Source organism: Lithobates pipiens, unplaced genomic scaffold (genome assembly GCF_037356315.1).
Source record: "Lithobates pipiens isolate NorthernLeopardFrog02 unplaced genomic scaffold, aLitPip1_a1.2 Scaffold_8, whole genome shotgun sequence".
In the NCBI taxonomy this organism is placed as follows: Eukaryota; Metazoa; Chordata; class Amphibia; order Anura; family Ranidae; genus Lithobates; species Lithobates pipiens.
The window spans coordinates 268,549,409-268,571,531 of NW_027507903.1; the positions used below are offsets into that span (position 1 = coordinate 268,549,409).

At 43.7% G+C, this 22,123-nt stretch overlaps 1 protein-coding gene across 17 annotated transcripts in view; it reads left to right on the forward strand.

Annotated features, from left to right (window-relative positions):
* The window catches only part of PPFIA2 (PPFI scaffold protein A2), a 588,582-nt gene that overhangs the window by 559,752 nt on the left and 6,707 nt on the right, over positions 1–22,123 (forward strand). For all 17 annotated transcript variants that reach the window (XM_077471910.1, XM_077471912.1, XM_077471908.1 and 14 more), the window contains one exon: positions 17,289–17,448. In XM_077471910.1, the coding sequence (XP_077328036.1) occupies positions 17,289–17,448 (160 nt within the window). The remainder of the gene's footprint in view (positions 1–17,288; positions 17,449–22,123) is intronic.

Here is a 22,123-nt window from a genome sequence, read left to right on the forward strand (position 1 = left end):
TGGCACTGATTACAGATGGCACTAATACGTGGCACTGATGACAGATGGCACTAATACGTGGCACCGATAACGCGTGACACTGATGACAGTTGGCACTGATAAGTGGCATTGATGACACGTGACACTGACAACAGATGGCACGTGACACTGACAGGTGGCAGTGATGACAAATGGCACTGATACGTGGCACTGATGACAGATGGCACTAATATGTGGCACTGATGACAGATGGCACTATGTGGCACTGATGGCATGTGGCATTGATGACAGATGGCACTTATACGTGGCACTGATGACAGATGGCACTGGGGACAAATGGCACTGACAACAGGTGGCACTGGGGACAGATAGCACTAACAGGTGGCACTGGGGACAGATAGCACTAACAGGTGGCACTGTGGGCAGGTAGCACTGGGGAGGATGGCACTGGGGAGGATAGCACTGGGGAGGATGGCACTGGGGGAGGATGGCACTGGGGGAGGATGGCACTGGGGCAGATGGCACTTTTTTTTCACTTACGGCCGCGACAGCCGTTCATCTCTCCCCTCTCACACGCTGTCTGTGTGAGGAGGGAGAGCGGCGCTGAGAGATGATCTCATATGTTTACATATGAGATCATCTCTCATTGGATAGGCCGATCGCGCTGTAAATGGCCGCTTACAGCGATCTGTGTTTGGCTGTCTCCGGGGGACACGGCAAACACAAAACTTTCCCGATGCGCGCCCGCGGCGGCGCGCATTGCGGAAGTAAACACAAGGACGTCCAGGGACGGCCTCCCGGATGAGAGCGCCCGCTCTATAGCCGTCATTCGGCTATAGGGTGGGCGGGAAGCGGTTAAGAGCCTGCTGCACGCTGGGGGATCCGATGAGTGTGTCAACATCCAAATCCTCGTTCTGACAGGGGAGTAGAGACAGATCTGCGAACAGCGATTTGTCTCCTCCCCCAGTCAGTTCCATCCCCCCACAGTTAGAAACACTAACTAGGGAACACATTTACCTCCTTGATCGCCCCCTAGTGTTAACCCCTTCTCTGCCAGTGACATTTACAAAGTAATCAGAGCATTTTTATAGCACTGATCACTGTAAAAATGTCAGTGGTCCCAACAAAGTGTCAAAAGTGTCCGATCTGTCCGCTGCAATGTCGCAGCCCCACAAAAAATTGCAGATCACCGCCATTACTAGTAAAAAAATAATAATAATAATAAAAGTGCCATAAATCTATCCCCTATTTTGTTGATGTTATAACTTTTGCGCAAACCAATCAATATACGCTTATTGGGATTTTTTTTACCAAAAATATGTAGAAGAATACATATTGGCCCAAACTGATGAAGACATTTTTTGGGATATTTATTATAGTAAAAAGTAAAAAATATTGTTTTTTCTTTTTTTTTAATTGTCGCTCTTTTTTTGTTTATAGCACAAAAAATAAAAAGCGCAGAGATGAGCTAATACCACCAAAATAAATCTTTATTTATGGGAAAAAAAGGACATACATTTTGTTTGAGTATAGTGTCGCACGACCGCGCAATTGTCAGTTTAAGAGACGCAGTGCTGTATTGCAAAAAAATGGCCTGGTCATTAAGGGGGCAAATTCTTCCGGGGCTGAAGTGGTTAAAAACAACCACACTGTCTTTTTGGAGAGCAGCCTGTATTTCTCCTGTGGTTACCTGTGAGTTTTTCTTTGTATTCTGAGCAATTCTTCTGCCAGTTGTGGCTGCAATCTTTCTTGGTCTACCTTACCTTTGCCTGGTATCAAAAGAGCCCCTAATTAATATGTGATTAAACAGTACTGACTGGCATATTCAAGGCTTTGGATATCTTTTTATAGCCTATTCCATCTTTATAAAGTAAATTTTTGCCCAGGGTCCAATCAATATTAAAGACGGCCCTGCATCCATGTGAGAGCTAAAAAACTCATTGACTATTTATACCCAGACACGAATTGTGATTTAAAAAGCCACAAATGGGGGAAATTAACCTTTACTTGCCAATTTAACCTGTGTGTGCCACCTTCTGTGTCTGTACCAAGGCCAAACAGTCTATGATTTAACAAGGATCTAAAAAACGATGTGATAACAAATGACTTCAGGTGATTGCCATCATTAAATAAAAGACATTTTTTTGGAACGTTCAGTCATATTTTCAATATCAATGCCAAAATTTCACAATTTCTGCCAGGGTATGCAAACTTTTGAGCACAACTGTATATGTCAGCCCTCCCTCACTCCTGTACACACTGTATGCATCAGCCTCTCTCCTCACACCTGTACGCACTCAGCCCCTCTTCTCACATCTGTATATGTCAGCCCCTCTCCTCTCACCTGTACGCATTCAGCCCCTCTCTTCTCACCTGTACGCATTCAGCCCCTCTCCTCTCACCTGTACGCATTCAGCCCCTCTCCTCTCATCTGTACGCATTCAGCCCCTCTCCTCTCACCTGTACGCATTCAGCCCCTCTCCTCTCACCTGTACGCATTCAGCCCCCCTACTCACACCTGTACGCATTCAGCCCCTCTCCTCTCACCTGTACGCATTCAGCCCCTCTCCTCACACCTGTACGCATTCAGCCCCTCTCCTCACACCTGTACGCATTCAGCACCTCTCCTCTCACCTGTACGCATTCAGCACCTCTCCTCTCACCTGTACGCATTCAGCCCCTCTCCTCTCACCTGTACGCATTCAGCACCTCTCCTCTCACCTGTACGCATTCAGCCCCTCTCCTCACACCTGTACGCATTCAGCCCCTCTCCTCACACCTGTACGCATTCAGCCCCTCTCCTCACACCTGTACGCATTCAGCCCCTCTCCTCACACCTGTACGCATTCAGCCCCTCTCCTCACACCTGTACACATTCAGCCACTTTCCTCACACCTGTACGCATTCAGCCCCTCTCCTCACATCTGTATATGTCTGCCCCTCTACTCACACCTGTACGCATTCAGCCCCTCTCCTCACATCTGTATGTGTCTGCCCCTCTACTCACACCTGTACGCATTCAGCCCCTCTCCTCACACCTGTATGCATTCAGTCCCTCTTCTCACACCTTTATGCATTCAGCCTCCCTCCTCACACCTGTACGCATTCAGCTCCTCTCCTCAAACGTGTATATGTCTGAGTGCGTACAGGTGTGAGGAGGGGGGCTGAATGTGTATAAAGGTGTGAGAAGAGGGACTGAATGCGTACAGGTGTGAGGAGGGGGTCTGACATATATGCAGTTGTGAGGGGGGGGGGGGTGCTGAGTATGTACAAGTGTGAGGGGGGCTGACATATATACAGAAGGGAAGGGGGGGCTAACTGAATACAGGTGTGAGGAGAGGGGCTGAGTGCTTACAGGTGTGAGGAGAGGGGCTGAGTGCTTACATGTGTGAGGAGGGGGGCTGATGCATACAGTGTGTACAGGGGTGAGGGGGGCTGCCATATACACAGGAGTGAGTGCTTACAGGTGTGAGGAGAGGGACTGATGTATACAGTGTGACAGGGTTGAGGGGGGCTGACATAGATGCAGGTGTGAGGAGAGGAGCTGAATGTGCACAGGTGTGAGGAGGGGGGTGCTGAGTGTGTACAGGTGTGAGGGGGGCTGACATATACACAGGAGGGAAGGGGGGGCTAACTGAGTACAGGTGTGAGGAGAGGAGTTGAGTGCTTACAGGTGTGAGGAGAGGGGCAGAGTGCTTACAGGTGTGAGGAGGGGGGCTGATGCATACAGTGTGTACAGGGGTGAGGGGGGCTGACATATACACAGGAGTGAGTGCATACAGGTCTGAGGAGAGGGGCTGAGTGCTTACAGTTGTGAGGAGGGGGGCTGACATATACAGGTTTGAGGAGAGGAGCTGAATGCATACAGGTGTGGGAGGGGGGCTGACATATATGCAGGTGTGAGGGGGGATGCTGAGTGTGTACACGTGTGAGGGGGGCTGACATATACACAGGAGGGAAGGGGGGGGGCTAACTGAATACAGGTGTGAGGAGAGGGGCTGAATGCGTACAGGTGTGAGGAGGGGGGCTGACATATTTGCAGGTGTGAGGGGGGCTGACATATACACAGGAGTGAGGGGGGTGAATACATACAGGTGTGAGGAGAGAGGCTGAGTGCTTACAGGTGTGAGGAGGGGGGGTGATGCATACAGTGTGTACAGGAGTGAGGGGGGCTGACATATATGCAGGTGTGAGGAGGGCTGAGTGCATACAGGTTTGAGGAGAGGAGCTGAATGCGTACAGGTATGAGGAAGGGGGCTGACATATATGCAGTTGTGGGGGGGTGCTGAGTGCTTACAGGTATGAGGGGGGTGCTGACTGCATACAGTTGTGAGGGGAGTGCTGAGTGCATACAGGTGTGTGGGGGGGGGGGGGGTGCTGAGTGCATACAGGTGTGTGTGGGGGGGTGCTGAGTGCATACAGGTGAGGGGAGGGGTGGGTACTGAGTGCATACAGGTGTGGGGGGGTTGACATATATACAGGAGTGAGGGGAGGGGGGTTGAGTGCATATAGGAGTGAGGGGGGCTGATATATATGCAGAAGTGAGGGGGGTACTGAGTGCATACAGGTGTGAGAGGGGGCTGAGTGCGGATTTGGTGAGATGCAGGCCGTGGGGAATGTTGGTGCTCAGGCTGGGGGGGGGGGGGGGGGTCTGACAGTCCTAAAGCTGTGTAAGGGGCCCAAAAATTTCTGATGGCTGCCCTGACTGCTGGAGAAAGGAACATGTACAATTTTCTAGCAGCCATCCCAGAAATTCACCCTGAAGCATACTTAAGGGAGGAGTGAAAACATCATGGCCCTGAGAGGTAAGCGGAAATAACAATTCAGAACAGACCTGAACCAAAGGCTGAATTTCACGAAAATGAAAACCGTCCCTTATCAACCAAAACGTGCTGTCAGAATGCTTCCCAACAGTTCCTCACTAGTGAGATCCTGCCAAAATAAGCGACAAAAATCTTAATTCCCTAATGCAAGTTGCCCAGGACAAATAGCTCCCCACACGCCTTGTGCCGTTACAGAAAACATTAGGCCCAGGCAGTGTTGCATGACAGAGTGGCATCACCGCTCCTCTGGTATCTCATATCATTCAACACAGGATTTTGGTGCAGACTTTGACAGAGAAAGAAGCAGTAAAGGAGGGTGCTGGCAAGCTAATTGTCAGTGGGCCAGGGTACCCACACACTGTCTCTGTTTCTTTGCCCTGAATAGTTGAGGAAAGTGAAAAATAGCGGTGGACATGTAGAATTATCTCACTGGTTTTGCCATCCTAAAGTATTGATGTTGATGTAAATGATCTGGTTCCCGGGCAGGCAGCTTCTACAACCCCAGAGAATCTCCACAGTCTTAAAGTGGTTGTAAACCCTTACAAACCACTTTGACCTACAGGTAAGCCTAGGTTAAGGCTTACCTGTAGGTCCAAGAAATATCTCCTAAACCTACACGGTTTAGGAGATATTTACCTGAAGACAGCCACCGCTGTCGCATGCGCAGGAGTGACATCATCGCTGCTCCGGCGAATCACAGCACCGGAGCAGCGAGACCCACGGAGACCCACCAAGAAGATGGACGCTCGGAACTACAGGGGACAGCGGTGACTTCTCTGGCTCCTGTGTCAGGTAAGTGACACATAATAGGCTACTATGCGATGCATAGTAGTCCATTATGCTTTACCTTTACAGGGAATCAAAGAGGAAGTAAACCCATCAGGGGTTACTTCCCCTTTAATGGCTTAAAGTATAATGTAACAAAAATGTAAATAAAGATCCACACCACTGCTATAAGGTCCAACTATCTTCCAATAAAAGCCTGGAGGACAATCCAAAAAAGGTAGCCTCAAGCTTGATTGAAACAATGTGAACACATCAGTTTGTTGTAATGTAATGGTATTTTTCCAGTGTGAATTAGAAGCAAAGGCCTTTCAGCAGCTTGTTTGGCAGTCCAACTTTTAGTATAGCAAAACTCTTTGCCCCCATTTGCCCAGTATGAATATACATGCAGTATCAAAATAGCGTTGTACATTTTTTTTTTATAAACACGCCCCTTGGTGTATATAAACCCCAACAATGAACTTATTCTATTTTCTCCCTTGTGATCTGTTAAATATACTATTGAAACAGTTTTGTTATATCTGTTAGATAAGTCACAAAAAAATCTGTCAATCATGTCAGAAATCTGTTAGCTTAGGACTTCCTGTGCTCTACTCTTATTGGTTAACATTGTTCCTAGCCCTCTGTGTGGACTACAAAACACTGCATCCCGATGTTATAAAGAAGAGGAGAAGGTGAGGTGTTCTGCAGTCCAAAGGTGACAACTCTGCTTCTTTATATATACAGTGGGGGTTGACATTCTAGGACAGGAAGAGTATTACAGGTAGGATCACCAGATTAAAATAAAGGGAAAAAATTCTGAAAAGGCAAAAAAAAAAAATTTACCACATCTAAAGACTGGTAATCTGCAATTTATTATGTTTTTGTTCTTGGGTTTAGATATGGTTTAAAAATAATTGTTTTTTGGTGATGGTCACTTAAAAAGTAACTCTGTATCTAAAGCAGACCTCGTATTGCCTCTAATAGTGCATCTTAGCAGTAGCTTTTAAAGACTCATGCACATGGTCGACCATAGACAGGAAGCCTGCGTAAATCAGGGACAGGCTGATATTGTCCGCAGATGGCATAATTGCACTTGGAGCAGTTTCCTGTAATTAGGGACTAATATGCGCCCCTAGATGCAAGACTTCCTGTCCACAGCTGCTCAGAAGCCCTTGGCCATACCCAACATAGAAATGCCCTGCTAGGGCAGCATATGGCCCTAATCAGCCATGTGCATGAGCCCTATTATAGAAGTTACATGACCAAAGAGATGAGAGCTTATATAAAAGGGTATGTCTAAGAAATAGAGTGGGGCGAACTAATGAGGTCAAGCAAAAATTCAGCCCGAACATCAATTATTCGCCGTTCGACAAACACCCACATTTTCAAGGAGCTCGTGGGATATTCGCCCTTGAGCACACCACAGTGCACCGCGAGCTGCACAGTGCATTCTAGGGCCCTAATTGGATGAAGCAATGCACCTGGCCACTGGCCGGATGCAAGGCTTTGCCCAACCAGAGCACAGAGCACTGCAAGAGCCCTGATTGGACAAAGTCATAATGACTTTGTCCAATCATGGCTCAGTGCTCATAGTCCCACCCCACACTACAAAAATTCCCTTCCCACAGGAAGCATTTGCAGTGTGTTGGAGTTGAGATAGATAGAGCAGGGCCCAGTTTTCTACTAGCGAGTTAGTGTGTTAATTTATTTGTTAGATGTAGAGAGTCAGTATAGGATAATGTGCCAATATAGTGTGAGTATACTGTGTGAGTATACTGTGTGAGTATGGTGTAGTGCAGGGGTCAGCAACCTTTTTCCACTTAAGGCCCAGATTCAATGTATGTGAATTCACGGAGGGCCATATTCACCTGCTAATAAATGAAGATAACATTACACAGCCCCCACGCCTCTTGCCCCCTTTACATTGCATAGCCCCCTACATGGCTGGACCCCTTTACATTGCACCACAGCCTCGCACCTGTGGACCCCTTTACATTACACAGCCCCCCTGCATATTGCACAGTCCTCCCTGTATATTACACAGTGCCCCCCCCCCCCAGCTGTGTAAGCACGGAGAGATAGGGTGCTTTAAATTATTATTTTATTTATTTTTTATTTTTTTATTTTTTTACACTGTCCCTTTGAAAAACAAAAATTCTGATCACTTTTATTGCTGTCAGAAGGAATGTACATATCCCTTGTGACAGTAATATGCAGTGACAGTTACTCTTTATGGAGGGATATGGGGTCTATAAGACCCAAAATCCCCCCTTTGCACTTAAAAGCAATTAAAACACCAAGTTTGGCCATTTTTAATACTGTCATTTTTAAAAATTGGGCACCTTTAAGTCTTCTGTAAACTAGATCCTAGATTTGATCAAAGCCGATTCCAGCTTTGTCTGGGTCTCCAGCCAGCCATCGAATGTGCCAGCTTGTCGCTCCGGCCTCCCGGTGGGATGGGAAAGCCCGGGCGAGCAGTGGACGGCGGGGGGAGAGGGGCATCCCTTCCTGCTGCTTGAGATAACAGCCGAGCGGCTTCTTAGCTGCATGGGTTGTTATCCCAAGAAAGCCAACCGCTGGCTCTAAAAAACGGTACTGGGGTGTTGCTTGCTGTTGAAGGCATCACCCTCGGTACAACCCCTTCAAGTCGAGGCAACATATTTGCGTACAGTCAGCGTGAAGGGGTTAAAATGTCCATGGGCTGGGTGCATGTGAATTAATCACGTGCACTGATGGGTCAGACGTTTAACAGCGGCAGGCCAGGTGCGGCCCATGGGCCATAATTTGCCGACCCTTGTGTAGTGTGTCAGTATAGTGTGAGTATAGTGTAGTGTGTCAGTATAGTCACTATACTGACACACTACACTATACTCACACACTACACTATACTCACACTATAATATAGTGGGAGTATGGTGTAGTGTGTCAATATAGTGTGAGTATAGTGTAGTGTGTGAGTATAGTGTGTCAGTATAATGTGAGTATAGTGTAGTGTCAGTGTAGTGTGTTAGTGCAGTGCAGTGTTTAACACAGCATTACTTAAAATGTAGTGCTGTATATACAGTCCTGTATACCTTTTTTTTTTGTCCCCTGTCCGGCTCCCCCCCCCCCCTTTCTGTTTTCAGCCACAGTATTTCTGACTGCGACGCTGGTGTTCCCCCTTTTTTATAGTTTTTAAATTACTGTCAGTGTCAGTCCAATTTAACCACTTGCCGACCATCCACTGCAGATGTACTGCGACAAAGTGGCTCATCTGTGCAAATCGGTGTACCGGTACGGCGATTCGTGCACTAGCTTTCGTTGGGGCTTGCACACTCTGATTGGCCAGCGGGGTGATCCAGTCAGCGGCTCCGACAGGCTCAATGTCCGCCGCTGGCCCGCAATCGTTCCCCGCAGAGACATGGCGGGGATCTGCTGAAATAAACAAGGCAGATCTCTTTTCTGCCAGGGGATGACACTGAGATTTGTCTTCCTGCTAAGCAGGAAGACGGATCTGTGAGTTTTCCCAGTCACACAGTCCCCCATACAGTTAGAAAACACAAACAGGGAACACATTTAACCCCTTGATCGCCCCTGATGTTAATCCTTTCCCTTCCAGTGTCATTAGTATAATGTCAGTGCATATTTTTAGCACTGATCACTGTAACAATGTCACTAGTTCCCAAAAAAGTGTCAAAAATGTCAGTTAGGTGTCCGATCTGTCTGCCGCAACGTCACAGTCCTGCTAAAAATCACTGATCACCACCATTACTAGTAAAAACAAATAAATACATTTTTAAAAATGCCATAAATCTATCCCTTATTTTGTAGACACTTTAACTTTTACACAAACCAATCAATATATGCTTATTGGGATTTTTACCAAAAATATGTAGAAGAATACATATTGGCCTAAACTGATGAATAAATCATTTAAAAACATTTTTTTGGGATATGTATTATATAATATCATGTATTATATAATATAATGTAATGTATTCTATAATATTTTGTATGTATTAAAAAAAAAATATATATATATATATATATATATATATATATATATATATATATATATAAATAAAAGTAAAAAATACTGTTTTTTTTTTTTTCAAAATTGGCGTTTTTTTTCTGTTTATAGCGCAAAAAATTAAAACTGCAGCAGTGATCAAATACCACCAAAGTAAGCTCTATTTGTGGGGGAAAAAAAAGGATGTTTGGGTACAGCTTTGCACAACCATGCAATTGTTAGTTAACGTAGCACAGTGCTGTATTGCAAAAAATGGCCTGGTCATTAAGGGGGTAAATCCTTCCTGGGGTGAAGTAGTTAAAGTACACCAAACATATATACGGTTCCTATTAGCGCTACAAACTATTAGTCATGTGCATTGGCAAGTACAGCCTGAAAAATATAAAGTAAACGAAGTCCCAGTGCAGCTACCAACCACTGGAAAAATGGATATCAGGATACAAAAAACAAAAAGCAGTGCATGATGGAAATCGCATGAAAACGTATTAGTCTTTAGATAAGTAATATGATAAATTTATTGCACTAAGAGTCAAATATAAAAAGTTGCAGCAACAGTCAGTAGTAGTATAAATACTTATAGATGGTTGCAGAACAGTCATAAAAGCATATAGCTAAATAAGATACTGTTATAAATAATAAATAATACCACTGCTGAGTCAGGATGAGAGGGGGTTAACATCAACCAAGCGGCTTTAGGCTGGACCGTGGAGAGGGCTGTCACAACTCGAAATAGATGGTATGGAAATCCCAGTATGACAGGAGGGAGGATGGTGTCTCAAATCTTGTAGCTGCCAGATGAAAGCACTCAGCCTCCCAACACACATGCAGGCACGGTAAGGAGGATCCTCAGATGGGCACAGCAAGCCCTACCGTGGGACGTGGGATGACGCTCCTATGAAATTGCTATGTAGCTGAGCTGAGCTGTGTGAAGGCTAGACAGAGACAACCGCAAGGGAGAAGGAAGCCAAACGAGCCGAGCAGGCAGACCAGGAGCCAGATGTACTGGGTGATGTCAGCGTTACCACAGAAACAAAGGGAAGCCAGAAACAACAGAAATGCATCAGTAATCAGCAGTGGAACATCATAAACTCAGGGAAGCCGTGACTACATGTTTCACGCTTCAGTGCTTTATCAAAGTGCATCCACTCACACATTTCCCAGTTTCTATTAAATATGGGTAATAAGCCCCCCATCATGTCTGGGAGGCCAACAAGGAGAGGCAGACATTCCCAAGCCACAATGAGGGGGCAGCATTTGTGTCCACAGATAAAGGTGGATGGGGTCCGTCTAAATTCCAGCTTGTCCAGATTGCTGGCTTTACAATTTCTGCCTTTCCATCTGGTGGATCCTGCCCCCTTTCTGTGAATTTGCAGAATGTGCTGTACCACAATGGCAGGTTCCTAGTCGCTATTTATTTGCATGTAAGGCCATTCCAGCTCTGTACCATCACATGAAAAGCAATGTTTTGGCATTGTTGGGCAAGGCAGTGAGCAGCAAAGTCCACATTACTGCTGACCCATGGTCCAGCAAGCATGTTTAGAGATGATATATTTCATTGAGAACACTGGGTAACTCTGCTTGCAGCTAGGTGCAGGACAGGACTCAGTGCTGGAGCTTGTTTTGCTGTCACGCCTCAATACAGCTGGTAGTGATGATGCAAGATCTGTCAGCACCATCCTCTCCTCCTCCTTCTCCATGCCCTCCTCTGCTGAATTGTTCTATGAACCCCCTAGTAATCCCTAAGCATTTTCAGGGCTATTCACGAAGTGAGGCTAAAAGATACCATGCAGTGCATAAGCTGGTCTGTCTAGGAGACCCACCGGAGCAGAGATTATTTTAGCTCTGCAGGGGCAGGCCCAGAGGTGGTTCAAGCCACGGTAGCTCAAACGAGGAATGTGGTGTGCGATAATGGCACTAACCTTCTGTTGACAGGCAAAGTTGACACATATACCATGCCTGGCACATATCCTCAATTTGGTGGTGCAGCTTTTCTTAAACACGTACTCAGGGTTGCAAGATGTTTTAAGACAGGCCAGAAGAGTCTGTAGCCATTTCATGTGGTCATACACAGCCAGTGTTCAGTTGGCTAAAATTCAGTGGGAATTCCACCTGCCCATAAACCACCTGATTTGTGAAATGCCCATCGGGTGGAACTCAACTTTGGCAATGCTGCAGCGTCATGCAGCAGAGTGCCATAAACGAGTACCTGTGAATATGGCACAAGGGCAGGCTCAGGGCAACTCTGCTTTTTTTTTCCCCACGCCAATGGCTGCTGATAAAGGATGCATGCACTGTACTCTCACCATTTGAGGAGGCGAAAAGAATGGTGAGCTGTGACAATGTATGCATCAGTGACACAATCCCTCTTGTGTTCTTGCTGGAGCATACACTGCTTGGCATTATGGACAGGGCACTCGAAGCAGAGCAGGGGGAGGAAGAGGAGGAATTCCTTGCCTGCTTTCAATGCCTGCTTTATGCAGACACCATTCTTGCAACGCCACAGAACACACAAGAGGAAAGGGAGGAGGAGGAAGATTCTGGCCATTTTGGAGGCATTTAAGGAGAGGAAGACATATGTCAAACCTTAAGAGATGGTTTTCAGTCCCCAGAAACCTTGGGAGTAGTTTGTGGGTGGGAGGAGACAGTTCCAAATATGAAAATCCCGAGGACTCTACTTCTCATGCCTCTGCAAACTTGAGGCGCATGGGTTCCCTTATTCTTCAAAGCCAGCAAAAGGACCCACAAATTCTTGGAATCAAAGAGAAGGATCATTATTGGTTGGCAACCTGCCTTGACCACTGTTACAAGGCAAAAGTCTCGGAACTCATCATTAGTCCTCAGCTTCAACATCCCATTGGTAGCGTCTGCATCATACGGTGTAAGATTATCTAGGGATGAAAACAGACACGGAGAGCTTTCCAGTAGACGATCCACTGGGTTAACAGGTGCATATCATTTCAAATTTTTGCAGCAAGGCAATCATTAAGAGTACCTCTATAGGGTTACAGTGTGAAGGTTCCACCAATACCCAAAGACCAATTTTCTGCAACTGTTTGACAGGGCATAACATTTCTTTTTTTTTTTACAATAAGGCAAATTCTTGCTTTCATCAAGAGTACCTCTATAGGTTTATGGTGTGAAGGCACCACCCACACCCAAAGACCAAATTTCCACAACTGTTTGACCGAGACACAAAATTAAATATTTTGACAAAGAGGGGAAAACTTGCTTTCATCAAGAGTACCTCTATAGGGTTGCAGTCTGAAGGCACCACCAACACTCAAAAAACTATTTTTCCACACCTGTTACTGCTATCCAAAGTCTGCTAAAGAGACACCAGACTTTATAAAAAATATATATTCTAGAAATGAGTGTACTATAATTTGGCTTCTTCACATAAGGCTTGCTCACTGTAGTGCAAAACTTTATTTCCATTCAAAGTCGGCCAAAGAGACACCATAATTTATCCAAAAAATCTTTATTCTTGTCCCGAGTGCATTAAATTGTGGCCTCATTACACAGACTGGCTCTCCAAAGCCGCTGTTTACAATTTAAATGTCTTTTTTTTTTCTTTTATAAATGTCAGTTTTGCTGCAGCAGGTTCCATGCATGGTACAGCCATGTCAGTTTACAGGCAGACCCCCCCCCCCCCCCGCACTATATTTAAAGGAATTTTTCATTTTTATTTTTTCACTTTAAGCATTATTAAAATCACTACTACTTTGAAAACTATCTTTTTTTAAAAGGTTTTTTTTTTTGCATTGGTACATGTCCCCCAGGGCAGTATCGGGGCCCCCATATCCTTTTTATGGCCAATAACTTGCATATAAGCCTTCAAAACGGGGACTTTTAATTTTTCAAGTTTGGGTCCCATAGACTTTAATAGAGTTTGCGGTTAGGTCAGAACTTTTGCGATGTTTGAGAGTTGTGGTGCAAACTGAATCGAGGTGGGGGTTTAGACCATCTCTACTAAGAAACAGTCCTTAGCTAAAGAGCTGCATAAAGCCATGTGGGTACATTTTGTAGAACTGATACTTAAAACTGTAATCCTATGGGAAATACATGCACACCAAATAAACTGCTTAACAATCTTTGCAAAAGTTTCTATATTTTAGTAATGCAATTTCTGTTCTGTACATAATATTTGTGCCCATTTGCTCACATGCTCCCATATAATGAAAAAAAAAAAAGACTGTTCTCCATTAATTAGTAATGACAAACTGGCAGCCTTTCAAAACCTTCGCTAGTACTAGGACTGAGGGAATATGAAACATATTTTTTTCTTTTTTAGGTTTAATTGGGGATTTCATTGAAGGTAAAGTTTGGAATAATACAAAAGCAGTACTGCTATATTACTGCTGGCATACTTGGCACCACCAGTACTTTTGGGAGGTTCACAAGCAAACGTGTGTCAGTTGTGCTAACAGCAAAAAGAAAAAACCTACAATTCAATCAGTTACTATGCCAGTCATGGTTTTTCAGTTATGTGGCTTTTCTTTCTTCTTAAATTAGAACTTCACTTAACAAGAAAAATAAATTGGGTTATAGGAAGGATTTTTATTGAAGAATAGAAGAGACCCCCTCCCCCACCAGCCAAGATTTCTCCTGTCTTACTGTTCTGGTGTCAACCCAAAATTTGGAATTTTCTTTAATGTCTTTCTCTGCTAAAAACCTGACAGGTGTTCTAATCCTTCTCCACTCTATCTGGAATTAATAAAAAAGTTTTGCCTTTAGTGTAACCTACTTTAACCTCCTGCTGAGCACTCACAGTAAATATACTGCGACCGGGCAGCAGGTGCAGGCTTGGCAGTGTACATGTATATTGCTGACTTGCTTCTGGGTTTGGGACATGCATGCGCGCTCTCTGCTGGCTCTGTGATTGGACACAGCACGTGTTTTGCAGCAGATTTCAGCCAATGATTTTGACTGAAACCTGCCGATTTTCCGTATCCAATCAAACAAATAGTTCTGTGTTTACAAACACACAGAACTCTTTTTACATAGAACAGTGATCTGGCCGTTTCTTCTTCCTGAAAAACAGGAAGAAAAAACAGCCAGATCAGTAAGAGCCCTTTCACACTGGCTCTGCATTAACTGCCGAAGAAAGGGTTAAAAGCTTCCATGTTGCATGAATGTGCAACTGCCAATTAAGTAGTATAGTGCTGAATAACAAAAAAAATGCCCTGGTCATCAAGGTGGTAAAACCTCCCGAAGGTCAAGTGGTTAAGTAGGGTGGCGTTGGGTGGCGTGACACGTTTACTTGCCTCATGTGAACCGGTACTAGAAGGGATATCGATTGGTGTTCGCGATCGGCCGACGCTTGCCCAGTTTGATGATATGCCCGATGTTCTTTCATGTTTTCCCGCTTCAAACAGCGTCTTCCCATGCTGGATGGTTTATGACTGGTGTATCTCCCAACTTGCCTTACGGTAGTGTTCCATTTGGAGGGCTCAAGTTTGATCCATCTGCAGACCCATTTTGTGATTAAGCGCTCCCTACCGGGACGTCTGGTAAGGGGCTATTATTACTTGTCTGGTGGAGGTGCACCTGGTTTTTCTTCACGCTGATTGAAAAGCTTTACGATTGAATAGATCCCTTCCACACAGGGTGTTTCTCCAGTTGGACTGTTTATGGACTTTATGTCATCACATATTGTTTTAGAACCGTTTGAGTTTACTTTATATGCCTTTTTTTCTTTGAATTGCACATGTTTTTCTCTTTTTGGTTCATAGCCTATGAGGGAACTTATATATTCACTGTATACAATTATAAGTAATGTTGTATGGTTTATTCAGTCATAAGTTTGGTATGTTAGAGTTATAGATCACAAGATACACCTATTTAAGGTAGATTGGTTTAAATCCTAATAGAAATATTGGGGATTGCGCAGTTCTCTTCTTTTTTCTTTGTCTCTACATGTATATTACACTTTGGGTATATATTAGAACTGCTGCATCACACATTTTCGTTAAGTACACACTGTAGCGCAGATTTCCTCTCCTTTTTTTCAAGTGGTTAAGTACCCTGTATTAAATGGTTATTAAAATATACTATTTTTTTTACAATCAGTGTAGAATTTTTGGGGGGGAAAATTTCTTTTTATTGAAAAGTTTTAAGAAGTATGTGTACAAAACATTGCCTTTGGGCATTCCCCGGCTAACAAGTACATAGAACACATACCGACTAAATAAAACAACTAACTATAAAACGTTGAATGAATGAATGAATGAAATACTTGTATAGCGCACAATGCGAACTGAATCACCTCTAGGCGCTGAAAAAACAGCCAGATCAGTAAGAGCCCTTTCACACGTTCAATCCACCTCGCTCAGTTGTACACCCATAAGATCAACTCAAGGATTAATGCATTTTAAGGAGATTCCTCTCATTCCCACACATCAGGATATTGTATCAGGAGAACATTGGCTTTTGGCTGGAGTCATTCCTTAACCACTTCCCAACTGGCGCACGACGATGTACGTTGGCAGAATAGCACGGGCAGGCATATTGGCTTACAGGTACGTCCATTTGTATTTGCCGCCCTGCCATCGCGTGTGCGCCGCCGGCGCAATTGTCAGTTAAAACGAGGCAGTGCCAAATCGCAAAAAGTGGTCTGGTCTTAAGCCAGTAAAATGGTCCGGTCTGAAAGTGGTTAAAAAATGTATCATGAATCACTGCAAAAGTAGCATTTCCTTGTCAGGAGCTGTTGGAGTCAGTCAGCAGACTCCTGGTCATCTGCTGTAGATTCTGAGTCTGATCAGAAGTGCCAGACAGCAGTGTAGAATTTTATAGAAACAATCAGTTCATTTGTAAAATGTAGCACAAATTCTTTGTAGTGTCCCCTAAAAGCAAAATAAAAAAAAAATTTAAAAAAATGAGCATACAAATTAAACTCAGGCACCCAGAGAGGTGCATGGGCACACCTTGTGCTGTCTTCTGCATCTCGGAACCCCCAAAAACATAGGGAAATCTGTTATGCAGATATCGACTTAATGTCATGAAAACATTGGGTGCCAATCTTTGGGCCTTCCAATTGGACCAGTGTGATGGTTGCCTTTACTGACTAATAGCAATGTGCTGGAAATGGGAGGGATGGGGCCAAGCAGACACATGGCATTCCAGCATTCATGGAATAAAGTCAGCATCTTGGTCTTTTATTTTGTATAAGCAGACAGATTTCACTCATTATCGGTGGACTCCATTTATGTATGCAGGGCCCTCTGATTCCTCTTGTACCAAATTGTAATGTAACTGTAATGTCTGCCCTCATGTTGTAAAGCGCTGAGCAAACTGTTGGCGCTATATAAAACCTGTATAATAATAATGATAATAATAATGTATGTGTTGAGTTCCTTCAGAGAGATAGTCTGCTATTGAGGCACGCATGGCATGTTACAATGCTCATTTATCCATACCTTGTTCCACTCATGTATCCCTGCATTGATAGTAGTTACTGCCTTGTTGCTATGGTCATTGATCATGTAGCAATATGTAGGTACAGCAGAGATTCACCTAGGAATGAGCTTTATTGTTAAACTCTAGCATTTTTAAAAAATCCATTTGTAGCAGATACCTATTGGACAATTAGCTATGCTTGCTAGTATAACAAAAACTGAAAATATTATTTTACTGTGTGATGGATGCATGAAAAGCAACGAAAATAAGCAGAACAGAACTGCTGTTCTATAATTTGGCATGTTTTGTATTTTCAGACTGATGACAAAAACTTTAGACGTGGGCCCTCCTGGAGGAGGCAATTTCCACCACGCGAGGTCCATGGAATCAGCATGATGCCGGGCTCTTCAGAAACACTGCCAGCAGGATTCAGATTAACAACAACGTCCGGACACTCACGAAAAATGACAACAGATGGTACTGCTTTATTTTTAGCTTTGCTTACAGCAATAGGTCATACTATTCTGTAGAAGTGCATTAAAAGGATGATTGGGTCCTAATAACACCCTATTGCATGTGAACAGGACTGATAACCGAACACAGAAACAAGATGTGCTTTTTATGGTGCAGTATTTGTATGAATTGTATTTATTCAAAAACAAACATTCCTTTGTATTTTCTAGCTAACAAAATAATACTATACAACAGATTTCAGGTTTTTCCCCAGACAGTTATGAAAGTATGCAAGCCATGACCTGGTTGTAATGGGTAACCGCTGTCGTTTTTTTAAATCCATACCAATAAAGTACATTTACAGATAGCCTGCAAGGATAGAAATAGAATTACAATTACTGACTTGTTTTTAAACAAATGCCAGTTCCAAGGTTGCCATCTTCATCCTTTCTTCAGTACCAAGTGAGTCTCAGACTGACAGTAACAAGTATTCAGCCAGTAAAGTGAGAACTCCTAACCTCCATACTTGTTCCAGGTCTGTGAATCACAAAGCAGTAAAGCAATGACGACATCCCCTAAACTAAATATTTGAAACCTATTACTGCCATTATCTGCCCAGTTCAGATCCACATTCTATAACACACAGGTTACGCCCAATACTCAAAAGGCAAACTGAGGACATTTGTGATGTGGACATTTCATGTTTTCCTTGCTCCTGCTCTCCCCTAAGGGTCCTTTCACACGGACAATCCTTTCAAGTCCGCCTGACAGTTTTTCAGGCGGACTTGAATGGATGCTCCATAGAGCCCTATGGAGCGTCGGATGTCAGCAGTGACACGTCCGCTGACATCCGAGCCGCTCCAATCCAAAAAAGTGTGATGAAGGAAAAAGCTATTTTTCCATCCGTCATCGGATCCTGCGGTCCGTCGTCACCCTGTCTCCCATAGGGGAGAGCGGCGCTGTGACAGGTCCGTCCCTGTGCAGAGATGGACCTGTCCTCTGCCTGCTCAGCAGAGATTGCTCCGGCAATCCCTGCTGAGCAAGCGGATATCCACAGGGCGGATCATCACTGATCTGCTCCATGTGAAAGGAGCCTAAGGCTGGATTAACACCTGTGCATTTTTAGTGCTTTTTGCATTTTGCTGATTTGCACTACAGAACGTGTTCCATAGGAAACCATGGTAAATGGACTGTAGTGCAAATCTGCAAAATGCAAAAAGCACTAAAAATGCTTAGGTGTGAATCCAGCCCAAGAGTGTTTTTCGAGATCCATTTGTAGTTGTATTAAGAGACCAACCTGTTCAGACGGTATTCTTTTCAAGATGACCCTGGTATCCTTTTGATATTATTACTGGCTTACAATTTGTCCCCAGTATACTTTTTATTGAAAACAAATCTTTTTAAGTCAGTATTATTGTAACATCCATAGTGTTTAACACATTTTCAGAGACGCACCTGACCTACAAGGTTTACGTCTGCTCCTGTACAGTTGGCATCTTTTTGGGCTGGTTTACACTAGATGCAGTCCAGTGCATTTTTATTCTGCACAAAAAATGCATGGACAGTGTTTAACATGGATTCCAATGGCCCTAGTTCACACCAGTGCAGTCAACAAAAGTAGAACATGGTGAATTTCTTTCTGTATGGAATGCATCTGGAATGTGGCAAATGCATCAAAAATGCATCAAAATGTACATGTCTTCAATTGAGATGAAGAAAAAAAGATGTAAAAAAAAGGAGGTAAAAAACCCACCAGAACATATCAAAACGTGCATGCAGAAAAGCATCCGGAACACATAAATTGTGGTGTGAACCAAACCTTCAATTATGAGACAGTAACAAAGGCAAAGCTCAATGACACTACTGAAAACGCCTGAGACTAAGGCCCCTTTCACACAGATGGACCCGATTGGACCATCCATTGCTCTCTATGGAGTGGCGAGTGTCAACGGACATGTGTTCGCTAACACTCATCGACATCCGATCCTATCTGTTAAAAACAGATGGATAGGGATCTGTTCACTAACTGTCTAGTGCAAGGGATAGGCAACCTCGGCCCTCCATCTGTTATGAAACTACAAGTTCCATGAAACATTACAAGACCCTGACAATCACAGGCATGACTCCTAAAGGCAAGGGCATGATGGGATTTGTAGTTTCACTACAGCTGGAGGGTCGAGGTTGCCTACCCCTGGTCTAGTGGATTTGATTGGATGGTCGCCAGGTGTAAACGGACAGGTGGTAGGACAGCAGGCTGTCAGTGTCCGCTCTGCAGAAGCGGACACAGACAAACCATTCACCTGCTCAGAGGGGGATCAGCAGACAGATTCCCCACTGAGTAGCAGAGTCCACCCCATGTGAAAGGGGCCTTATTGTGTAAAACCTGCACAATATTAACAGCCACAATTACAACATTACTTGATCATGTGTGATAAATCATAGACACAGTGTGCATAACCCCCAACGTTTTGAGATGGGAATGAGGGACACCTACTAACAAACATATGTAGGCACAGGACACGCCCCCTATCACACCCCCATTGAAGGAGAATTAACCAAAAAAAGGTTAATTAAATCCACAAGGACTTTTTTTTTACTACCACTATTCCTTTATATTGGCTTTTAAAATGTACAAATGCAGCAATTTAGAAATTGGATGAAAGGTTTAGCACTGGGAAACACTTTTTGATAGATAAAAAAAACTATATGGATCAGACCAAAATGAGGGACAAATGAGGAGGAAAGAGGGACAGAGGGACATTGCTCAAAATCAGGGACAGTCCCTTGAAATCAGGGAAAATTGGGAGCTATGTGGTTGATATACTTAAACTGGAGAGTACAAAACCTGGTGCAGCTATGCATGGTAGCCAATCAGCTTCTAACTTCAGCTTGTTCAATTAAGCTTTGACAATAAAACCTGGAAGTTGATTGGCTACCATGCACACCTGCTCCAGATTTTGCACTCTCCAGTTTTAGTAAACCAACCCCAATGCAGCTTAGAAAGACCATTGTTTCATGACTTCACATTTGGGGACAGACCTTTCACAATTTATTTTGTGAATTTGTAATGCTTAAATTGACCTAGGCCTCTTTAGGTCTCTTAGTAGAAGAGGGTTGCCTACTTTCATACAACAGTGGAACCATGGGTTATTTGGGGAAGCCCTTAGCAGGGCCGTCTTTAAGGCAGGGCAAAAGGGGCAGCTGCCCTGGGCCCTGTCATTGTTGGGGGGCCCAAAGCAGCTGCCTCATACTTGACAACTATCCCAGTATAAATTCCATTGTCCTTTGAAGTATTAGTCCTGTGCTGTGTCCCGATATCTCAGTGTGAAGTTCTGCTACTAATTCTGCCCAGCTCTGCCCTATTGTTGTGTACAGATGACTCACCTGCAGACCCTGTGTTTACATGTAAATACCGGCATTCATATGTAAATAGCGGCAGAATTCATAAGTAAATAAATGCGGCCGGCGGTATTAATATGTAAATAAAAATGAAAAGAAGACAAGCCGCGCTGTGGTAGTTGGTCTAATAGGTTGCTGCCGTCCCTATAATTCTCAGCCCCCTTAGGAGGCTATGAACTCCAACTGTTATATAAATAAAATTAGGGATCCTGGCGCTACCTCCAAAAGTTGTTTTTATAAGTAAAGGGTAACCTTTACTACATAGGGTGGTCTGAAATCTATTGGCTATAGTAGTCCTATGTCCCGTAAGTATGAAAGAAAAATTCCTAATGTAAACGGCAAAGGGAAAGCAAGAGGAGAGAACCACAGCCTATATAGTCCAGGCCACTGTAAGGATACTCTTAGCTTAAATTATGTAGTACCGAACACAGGGTGTGTTACCAACTCCCCCCTACTGTTGTATACACCAGCTAGTTATATGAGCAAACTATATGGTAGAGAAAGTCAAAGTTGATAAATATATCACATCATCAGACCATACTCAAATGTAAACAAACAGTAAAAGATAGATAAAGATATGCAAATAAAGCAAAGGCACAATAAAAAGATATAAATGATAAGTAGATGGTTGGCTTATATAAGTTGCTGTCACCCAAAAATCTCCAGCTCAATATAATAGATATCCTTCTCCAATCAACTGGATATTAAATACAGTCCACACCATATGTGAAAAGATTATTATAGGCCACAAAGGGATAAATGTATAAATTATGTGCAAAAAAATCCAAAAAGATGTGCAAAAAAATGTGCACCAGTGCAAAAATACAAAATATGTGCAAAAATTGCAGAAATCAAAAAATGTATATAATATTAGCAGCCATAAAATAAAAATAAAAACAAAGTGCTACAGAATAAGTGAACACAAAAGTGCCAAAAAAGAGCAAATACATGCATTAATTTATACTGTAATATGCAGGTAGTCTGTAAATATCGTATAAAGTTCCTTGGAAGAAAAAGTTCTTTAGCAGAAAATTTCTATATACAGCAAATCTTCATGCAGGTAGGCCATAAGGTGACATTAGTGCTCATACAGACAAGCCGGTGACTTCTGTGCTCACCCCCTCAGGTCCCCACTCACCAGATTCCTGTACCCACAGGGGGTAATTGTGTGTATATATCCCAATCTCCAGGCACTTGTCAACCCCATCATCCACCTTTTGTCCTTCCTCTGGTATGCGATTGGTACTTCAGTAGAACCGGTGCAGGCAAGCCAATAGATCCTCAGGGAGATGGAAAAATA